This window comes from Triticum dicoccoides, chromosome 4A (assembly GCF_002162155.2).
Source record: "Triticum dicoccoides isolate Atlit2015 ecotype Zavitan chromosome 4A, WEW_v2.0, whole genome shotgun sequence".
Taxonomy (NCBI): domain Eukaryota; kingdom Viridiplantae; phylum Streptophyta; class Magnoliopsida; order Poales; family Poaceae; genus Triticum; species Triticum dicoccoides.
The window spans coordinates 594,610,360-594,620,554 of NC_041386.1; the positions used below are offsets into that span (position 1 = coordinate 594,610,360).

Below are 10,195 nucleotides of genomic sequence, written 5' to 3' on the forward strand. Positions count from 1 at the left end.
TATCACTTAGAGACACCCCGAGCGCAGCGTCGTCCACAGCGCTCCTAAAGGGGCCGACGCAAGAGACGAAGCAAAGTGTCGCTCTTTTAATTTTATTTTTAAAAATCCTTATTTATAATTTCAATGTTTATGCAGTGTTTAAAAAAGTTTACGCAATATTAAAAAATGTTTTCTCAATTTTATAATTTTTTTAGTGGAATTCAGAAAATTTTGATGTGTTTTGGAAAAAATGTTCCTCTCATTTTTCAAAAATCTTTATGCAGTGCGCTAATTTCTAAAATGCCAATGACATTGACAATAAGTACATCAAATAATGTTCAGGCGTTCAAAAAAAATCTTTGTGCCATTTTTTAATTATACGATAATTTTTTTAAATTTTTTACAATTCAACTAAAATGTTTCATACCATTCAAAAAACTGTATTGGAATTTTAAAATAAATTCATGAATTTCAAGGAATATGTTCATAACATTTAAAAAACATTTACACAATGTTGAAAAATGTTCGCCTTGTTTAAATTGTTTTATATCATGCTAAAAAATGTTTCAACGTGTATTTGGCTTAATATGTATTAAAAAATTGTCCAAAAAACATTCCGCACAATGCAATTCAAAAATATTCAACGCATGCGCAACCATTTGCTTTATGTCCTATATGTTTCACCGGCGAAATATGTGTCGGTGAAACATATGGGAAGAAGGAAAATAGATGCAACCCGGGGAAATATGTGTACAACAAAATAAATATGCGTTCATCGATGTGGCATATGCCCGTCAACTACGAAGCGTCTGCGTCAACTTCGACAATCTCATGATCTGCATGCTCAGACTATCGGATGTGCTCATAGGGGCTGAATGCGTGCCCTGGGGCTGAGGGGCTGGAACGTGACAGGATATGGGGGGACTCATGATGGTTAGAGTGATGAGTGATGTACTTTGTGTGGTGTGTTCTTCCACCCGACTTTTTGAGATCCGTTGACTCGCTAGTGCCAGCATGCGCTCAAGGAAATGCACCAATGCATGTCAATCTGCTGGCCTGCTTGCTCGCTTCTTGTTTTGGCTTGTAATCATGTTGCCATGGTGCGTTTGGGCCCTACGGTAGAGCAGAAGTACCTAGGATCAGTGCCATTTGCAAAGGGATACGGTTATGTATCACTTAGAGAGACCCCGAGCGCAGCGTCGCCCACAGCGCTCCTAAAGGGGCCGACGCAAGACACGAAGCAAAGTGTCGCTCTTTTAATTTTATTTTTAAAAATCCTTATTTATAATTTCAATGTTTATGCAGTGTTTAAAAAAGTTTACGCAATATTAAAAAATGTTTTCTCAATTTTTATAATTTTTTTAGTGGAATTCAGAAAATTTTGATGTGTTTTGGAAAGAATGTTCCTCTCATTTTTCAAAAATCTTTATGCAGTGCGCTAATTTCTAAAATGCTAATGACATTGACAATAAGTACATCAAATAATGTTCAGGCGTTCAAAAAAAATCTTTGTGCCATTTTTTTAATTATACGATAATTTTTTTAAAATTTTTACAATTCAACTAAAATGTTTCATACCATTCAAAAAACTGTATTGGACTTTTAAAATAAATTCATGAATTTCAAGGAATATGTTCATAACATTTAAAAAACATTTACACAATGTTGAAAAATGTTCGCCTTGTTTAAATTTTTTTATATCATGCTAAAAAATGTTTCAATGTGTATTTGGCTTAACATGTATTAAAATATTGTCCAGAAAACATTCAGCACAATGCAATTCAAAAATATTCAACGCATGCGCAACAATTTGCTTTATTTCCTATATGTTTCACCGGCGAAATATGTGTCGGTGAAACATATGGGAAGAAGGAAAATAGATGCAACCCGGGGAAATATGTGTACAACAAAATAAATATGCGTTCATCGATGTGGCATATGCCCGTCAACTACAAAGCGTCTGCGTCAACTTCGACAATCTCATGATCTGCATGCTCAGACTATCGGATGTGCTCATAGGGGCTGAATGCCTGCCCTGGGGCTGAGGGGCTGGAACGTGACAGGATATGGGGGTACTCATGATGGTTAGAGTGATGAGTGATGTACTTTGTGTGGTGTGTTCTTCCACCCGACTTTTTGAGATCCGTTGAGTCGCTAGTGCCAGCATGCGCTCAAGGAAATGCACCAATGCATGTCGATCTGCTGGCCTGCTTGCTCGCTTCTTGTTTTGGCTTGTAATCATGTCGCCATGGTGCGTTTGGGCCCTACGGTAGAGCAGAAGTACCTAGGATCAGTGCTATTTGCAAAGGGATACGGTTATGTATCACTTAGAGAGACCCCGAGCGCAGCGTCGCCCACAGCGCTCCTAAAGGGGCCGACGCAAGAGAAGAAGCAAAGTGTCGCTCTTTTAATTTTATTTTTAAAAATCCTTATTTATAATTTCAATGTTTATGCAGTGTTTAAAAAAGTTTACGCAATTTTAAAAAATGTTTTCTCAATTTTTATAATTTTTTTAGTGGAATTCAGAAAATTTTGATGTGTTTTGGAAAAAATGTTCCTCTCATTTTTCAAAAATCTTTATGCAGTGCGCTAATTTCTAAAATGCTAATGACATTGACAATAAGTACATCAAATAATGTTCAGGCGTTCAAAAAAAATCTTTGTGCCATTCTTTTAATTATACGATAATTTTTTTAAATTTTTTACAATTCAACTAAAATGTTTCATACCATTCAAAAAACTGTATTGGACTTTTTAAATTAAATTCATGAATTTCAAGGAATATGTTCATAACATTTAAAAAACATTTACACAACGTTGAAAAATGTTCGCCTTGTTTAAATTGTTTTATATCATGCTAAAAAATGTTTCAATGTGTATTTGGCTTAACATGTATTAAAAAATTGTCCAAAGAACATTCCGCACAATGCAATTCAAAAATATTCAACGCATGCGCAACCATTTGCTTTATGTCCTATATGTTTCACCGGCGAAATATGAGTCGGTGAAACATATGGGAAGAAGGAAAATAGATGCAACCCGGGGAAATATGTGTACAACAAAATAAATATGCGTTCATCGATGTGGCATATGCCCGTCAACTACGAAGCGTCTGCGTCAACTTCGACAATCTCATGATCTGCATGCTCAGACTATCGGATGTGCTCATAGGGGCTGAATGCGTGCCCTGGGGCTGAGGGGCTGGAACATGACAGGATATGGGGGGACTCATGATGGTTAGAGTGATGAGTGATGTACTTTGCGTGGTGTGTTCTTCCACCCGACTTTTTGAGATCCGTTGAGTCGCTAGTGCCAGCATGCGCTCAGGGAAATGCACCAATGCATGTCGATCTGCTGGCCTGCTTGCTCGCTTCTTGTTTTGGCTTGTAATCATGTCGCCATGGTGCGTTTGGGCCCTACGGTAGAGCAGAAGTACCTAGGATCAATGCCATTTGTAAAGGGATACGGTTATGTATCGCTTAGAGAGACCCCGAGCGCAGCGTCGCCCACGGCGCTCCTAAAGGGGGCAGACGCAAGAGACGAAGCAAAGTGTCGCTCTTTTAATTTTATTTTTAATTTGTATTTTCTAAAATCCTTTTTTATTCAAATGTTTATTCAGTATTTGAAAATTTTTACACAATAATAAAAAATGTTGGCGCAATTTTTATAATTGTTTTAGTGGAATTCAGAAAATGTTGACGTTTTCTGAAAAAAAATGATCCTGTCATTTTAAAAAATTCTTTATGCAGTGTGCTAATTTCGAAACTGTTAATGACATTGAAAAAAGTACATCAAATAATGTTCACGCGCTAAAATAATCTTTGTGCCAATTTTCTTATTTATACAATAAAAAAATTTATTTTTGTGCAATTCAAATAAAATGTTTCGTAACATTCAAAAAACTGTATTTGACATTTAAAACAATAAATATGTTCATAACATTTAAAAAACATTTATACAACGTTGAAAAATGTTCGCCTTATTTAATTTGTTTTATATTATGCTAAAAAATGTTTTAACGTGTATTTGGCTGAACATGTATTCAAAAAGTGTTCAAAAACATTCTGCACCATGCAATTCAAAAATATTCAACGCATGTGCAACCATTTGCTTTATCTCCTATATGTTTCACGGGGGGAAATATGTGTCGGTCAAATATGCCTGTCAAGTACGAAACGTGTGCGTCAACTTCGTCAATCTCACGATCTGCATGCTCGGACGTGCTCATAGGGGTAGGATACGTGCGCATGCATTCATAGTAGTGATTGTGGATGCGTGTATGTGCGTGTCTGTGTGTATACTTGTCAAAACAAAACAAAAGGCAAGCCAGGGAATTCCATGGGACGGGAAAGAATTCCACACAAACACAAAGACTAACCCACTTGTGAACAAGCTATGTCTCCATCAGATCGTGCTGTACTGCCCCCAAATTCAGCAAGCATGCGTAGCGTAGCCCGGTGGTGGCCCGAGTCGATCTCAGCGGCGTGGTCTCTTGTGTGCTGTGGCCTAACCGCTTGCCCGTGAGCTGCCAAAGCAACCCCATCGAGAAGCTGCAAAAAGTTGAATTCAATCCTTCTGACGCTATAAATATCGACCCAATCGATCGAACTCCACCACAAGAACACTTAAGCTCCACTACAACAAGGGAGAGGAGAGAACACGATGGCCACTTCATCAGTCCTCCTCCCTGTGCTCCTCCTGGTGGCCGTCGCCGGCGCGGAGGCGGCGACCTTCACGGTGATCAACAAGTGCCAGTACACGGTGTGGGCGGCGGCGGTGCCGGCCGGCGGGGGCAGGAAGCTGGACGCGGGGCAGACGTGGAGCATAGACGTGCCGGCGGGCACGACGAGCGGGCGGGTGTGGGCGCGCACTGGGTGCAGCTTCGACGGCGCCGGCAACGGGCGGTGCCAGACGGGGGACTGCGGCGGGAAGCTGCAGTGCACGCAGTACGGGCAGGCGCCCAACACGCTGGCGGAGTTCGGGCTGAACAAGTACATGGGCCAGGACTTCTTCGACATCTCCCTCATCGACGGGTTCAACGTGCCCATGTCGTTCGTGCCAGCACCCGGCACCTCCGGGTGCCCCAAGGGCGGGCCGCGGTGCCCGAGGGTGATCACGCCGCAGTGCCCCAACGAGCTGCGGGCCGCCGGAGGGTGCAACAACGCGTGCACGGTGTTCAAGGAGGACCGGTACTGCTGCACCGGGTCGGCGGCCAACAACTGCGGGCCGACCGACTACTCGAGGTTCTTCAAGGGGCAGTGCTCCGACGCCTACAGCTACCCCAAGGACGACGCCACCAGCATCTTCACCTGCCCCGGCGGCACCAACTACCAGGTCATCTTCTGCCCATGAGCTGGAGCCTAGAAGTAAGCGGCCATGGAAGAGGTCTCCAGCAGATAGACAAGAATAAGTCTATGTCTATCCGATCTTATATATCAAAATAAGTGCAACTGGATGCATACATTCGTATGCACATGTAAGCCAGAAATGGATGTATTCGATCGACGAGAGTAATAAAGTCGTGCATGAATAAAATGTTCTTGCGTAATAAACACATGCGTGCATGTTTTTTTTCTTTCTTGCTGGGGTAAAACAGTTTTATTTCATAAATGCAGAGTTACAGTCAGCCGGCAAAAGCTCAACGATACAAGGTGGACAATTCTGTAGCCAGCAAACCGTACTCTCCCGTGGTTCCTCAGGTGATCTGCTACTCTGTTTTGATCTCTAGAAATTTTCATAGAAAAAAACTCTCCGAGGACAATGAAGAAAGTGCGGTCGAAGAGTCAGATTGGATTACCACGGGAAGGTTTGATCGCTCCAAAGCTAGCGCTAGACCCTCTCTGATTGCATGTAGTTCCGCTTCGAGGGCATCGTCGCAGAAGAAAAGGTTTCGATAAGCAGTAAAGATTAAGCATCCATCCGGGCCCGAGGACCATCCCAGAACCCGCAGTCCCGTTTAAGGAGTTCATGTAGGATATCTAAGATATATGTAGGTGACTACATTGCCCAATTGTGTAGATAAAGCGCGCGACACGTACCATAGATCACTTTTTTTTTCAGTGCTCGGCAGCTAATCCAGTCTGCAGCTTGCTTAAATGTGCTTTTAGTCTACACTCTACTCCCGCCACACTAAATGAGTGTTTTGGAAACTGGATCAGAAGTTCATGAAAAAAGTGATCAGAAGATGTTGTTAATGGGGGAGGGGGTGCTCGGCTGTCTTTTGGTCTATTTGAAGATCCAGGAATGATGTAATTTTTGAGGAAAAAACTCATTAATGATCCTTTAGTTCTTGTTAAACTAATATGTTACTGGGTTGCTGGACAAAGGAAGAACATCGAAGGTTGCTAACGTTGGGGGCAAGACTTCTTGTACGGTTGGAGGCATGGTGATTCGTGGATTGATGGCTAGGAGTCCAGACCCGAGGCTTTGCTGCAGTTTGTACCTACGAGAGTTTTTTCACTGTCTTCATCCTCCCTTCGTGCATTTCTTTGCTCACCTTACTACTCCCTCCGCCCCTCAGTGTAAGACGTTTTCGTAAGCTAACATTGTGGGATCAAGGGTGTACTAGATTCGCTGTTTAGCTGTTGATGCCTCTATGTAATCCCAAAGTTTGAACTCGGTTGTGAGCTTGAGCTTTCCTATATGTAGGTTTGCTCTTCTTTTGACGCTGTAGTTTTGCTTGAGATCCTTCTTGATCCTTGAGGATCTTGTATGATAAGTGCTGGTAGTTTTGTATTAAGGCCTGTACCGAATATATCCCTGTTTTCATTTTAAAAAAATGGTCCCATGGTCGATCGTATTGGCATGCCCGGGTTTCCCATGTTTGCTCGTGACACTCTTGTCCACGTCCGCTGGTGCGAGGCAAAGAAGAATTTTCTACAGAATGTTTTTTTCTGCACTAACATGTCGAAAGCGTGTAGAGATGGAAACAAGACGAGAGAACACGTAGAAATATTGCGTGTGGAAGTACTCGGCCGTGGATACACTTGTATTATAATTGGTGAAACAAGGATAGCTCCTACAAGGATTTTTCCAAGAGTCGTTGCATTATCTTCCAACCAGCTCTTCAATATCGGCGGTGTCTTCTGGCCCGTTTGACCATTTATTCTACGCCAATTGAATGGACACATTGGGTATTGGATTTGGATGGAGCTCTCAAGAAGATATGGATCCAGTGCTAGCTGGCCTCCTACTAGTACGTATACTTGTTACGCCGACGTCGCACGGCATATCTACATTTGGGCAATGTGGCCATCTAGTAGATATCTACAAGAACATGCATGCATGTGGCTGACGATTGTTTTCGGTTGGACTTGGAAAATATAGTAAATAGCCCTCTCAAATCTTTTTAGCAATTTCCTTGTCGAATACATCCCTTTCCCGCTTACATGTGATTGTACATATGAACATATGCATCCAATCACGCTTATTTTGATATAAGATCGGATAGACTCCTTCTTGTCTGTGTGCCCGATCGAGACCGCTTCAATGGCTGCCTAGTTTTAGCTCGATCATGGGCAGAAGATGACCTGGTAGTTGGTGCCGCCGGGGCAGGTGTAGGTGCTGGTGGCGTCGTCCTTGGGGTAGCTGTAGGCATCGGAGCACTGCCCCTTGAAGAACCTCGAGTAGTCCGTCGGCCCGCAGTTGTTCGCCGCCGACCCTGTGCAGCAGTACCGGTCCTCCTTGAACACCGTGCACGCGTTGTTGCACCCTCCGGCCACCCGCAGCTCGTTGGGGCACTGCGGCGTGATCACCCGAGGGCACTGCGGCCCGCCCTTGGGGCACCCGGGGGAGCCGGGGGCGGGGATGAAAGACATGGGCACGTTGAACCCGTCGATGAGGGAGATGTCGAAGAAGTCGAGGTTCATGTACTTGTTGAGCCCGAACTCGGCCAGCGTGTTGGGCGCCTGCCCGTACTGCGTGCACTGCAGCTTGCCGCCGCAGTCGCCCGTCTGGCACCGCCCGTTGCCGGCGCTGTCGAAGTTGCACCCCGTGCGCGCCCACACGCGCCCGCCCGTCGTGCCCGCCGGCACGTCGATGCTCCACGTCTGCCCCGCGTCCAGCTTTCTGCCCCCGCCGGCCGGCACCGCTGCCGCCCACACCGTGTACTGGCACTTGTTGATGACCGTGAAGGTCGCCGCGTCGGCCGCGGCGACCAGGACGAGGAGCAGGATGGTAGAAGCGAGGACAGACGCCATCCTGATCTCTCCCCTCTGGTAGAGCTCAAGTGTTCTTGTGGCGAGGAATAATGGAGTTCGATCGATTGGGTCGATATTTATAGGGTTGGGAAGAGTTGAATTCAACTTTTTGCAGCTTCTCGACGTGGTTGCTTGGCAGCTCACGAGCAAGCGGTTAGGCCACACAACAAAAGAGATCACGCCGCTGAGACTCAGGCCACCACCAGGCTACGCATGCTTGATGAATTTGGGGGAAGTACAGCAGGATCCGATAGAGACATGGCTTGTTCACAAGTGGGTTATTCTTTGTGTGTGTGGAATTCTTTCCCGTCCCATGGAATTCCATGACTCAAAAGTTGATATGTGGATTTTTCTTCTTTGGGAAACACGGTATAGATACATGCGTCCACACGCACACACAACCACCCCTCTGAATGCACACACACACATCTTATGCCTATGTGCATCTTTGAGAGGCTGAGCCGTTAGATTTTGAGACTGACAAAGTCGCCACAGACGCTTCAGAGTCGACAGGCACGCCATGCCGCTGAATGAATATTGCTGGAAAAAATGGAATAAATTCAAAACAATGTGACAACCAGTGTCAAATCCAGGACTTGAACTAAAATGGGCAGATTCAACCACAAGGAACCTAGCCATTTAAGTTATGTCCAGTTCATAGATGTACGGATTTGTCTTCCAAGAAGATTTCAGATATTCTTTAAAATGGAATGTATATCACGTGCTTTTGTTTTTAGAAATAGCATGTACCTTTATTCCGGTATGCTTGTAGCTGACGAGGAGGAGGACGACCTTCACGGTGGTGAACAAGTGCCAGTACACGGTGTGGGCGACGGCGGGGGTAGGAAGCCGGACACGGGGCAGACATGGAGCATTGACGTGCCAGCGGGCACGACGAGCGGGCGGGTGCGGGCGTGCACGGGGTGCATCTTCGACCGGGCTGGCGACGGGCGGTGCCAGAGTGGGGACTGCGGTGGCAAGCTGCAGTGCACGGGGTACGGACAGGCGCCCAACATGCTGGCGGAATTCGGGCTGAACAAGTACACGGGCCAGGACTTCTTCGACATCTCCCTCATCGACGGGTTCAACGTGCCCATGTCGTTCGTCCCTGCCCCCGGCTCCCTCGAGTGCCGCGGTGCCCCCGGGTGATCACGCCGCAGTGCCCCAACGAGTTGCGGGCCACCGGAGGCTGCAACAACGCGTGCAGTGTGTTCAAGGAGGACATGTACTGCTGCACCGGGGCGGCGGCGAACAACTATGGGCCGACCGACTACTCGAGGTTCTTCAAGGGGCAGTGCTCCGACGCCTACAGCTACCCCAAGGACGACGCCACCAGCATCTTTACCTGCCCCGGCGGCACCAACTACCAGGTCATCTTCTGCCCATGAGCGGCCATGAAAGGGTCTCGAGCACATAGACAAGAATAAGTCTATGTCTATCCGTTCTTATATATCAAAATAAGTGCAACTGGATGCATACATTCGTACGCACATGTAAGCCGGAAATGGATGTATTCGATCGACGTGCGTAATAAAGTCGTGCATGAATAAAATGCTCTTGCGTAATAAATACATGCGTGCATGTTCTTGTAGTAGATATGATTGAGTGTTCTTGTAGTACTACTACTAGATAAGATATCTATAGGTGACTACATTGCCTAAGAGCATGGTTAATAATAAAGCCTGCTGCTGGTTATAAGCCAATGCCACATCATATACAACTTTTATAAAAGGACTGTGATATTTGGCACATGTGTGCCATATAAGCAAAACTGTCACACCTTTATTTTTCTTTACTTTAAATGTATGCATATATTAGCTTGACTATTTCTTCTTTCACGTGCATTTTTTCTTCTAAGTATATGCATACACTAGAGGACAAAAAAGCTGATGTCATTCTAGATTCTTTTTATTCAAATTTTTTTAAATGTTTTGTAGCTTAAACAGTCGGTCCGATGTAAAAACCGTTTCTACATAAAAGATTCGTCGCGCCGAGATCTTCGAAACTAGATCCCATGT

The 10,195-nt window shown here is 45.0% G+C and overlaps 2 protein-coding genes and 1 pseudogene across 2 annotated transcripts; 2 read left to right on the forward strand and 1 right to left on the reverse strand.

The window, feature by feature from the left end:
- The first annotated feature begins 4,590 nt into the window (after positions 1-4,590).
- Positions 4,591-5,514, forward strand: LOC119287122 (alpha-amylase/trypsin inhibitor-like). The gene has a single exon (XM_037566639.1). The coding sequence runs from the start codon at positions 4,642-4,644 to the stop codon at positions 5,329-5,331; it is 690 nt and encodes a 229-aa protein (XP_037422536.1). The 5' UTR covers positions 4,591-4,641; the 3' UTR covers positions 5,332-5,514.
- Positions 5,515-7,300: 1,786 nt separating this feature from the next.
- Positions 7,301-8,281, reverse strand: LOC119287123 (alpha-amylase/trypsin inhibitor-like). Its single transcript, XM_037566640.1, has one exon. The coding sequence runs from the start codon at positions 8,175-8,177 to the stop codon at positions 7,491-7,493; it is 687 nt and encodes a 228-aa protein (XP_037422537.1). The 5' UTR covers positions 8,178-8,281; the 3' UTR covers positions 7,301-7,490.
- A 502-nt stretch (positions 8,282-8,783) lies between these two features.
- LOC119283730 lies at positions 8,784-9,925 on the forward strand (annotated as a pseudogene).
- The last annotated feature ends 270 nt before the right edge of the window (positions 9,926-10,195 follow it).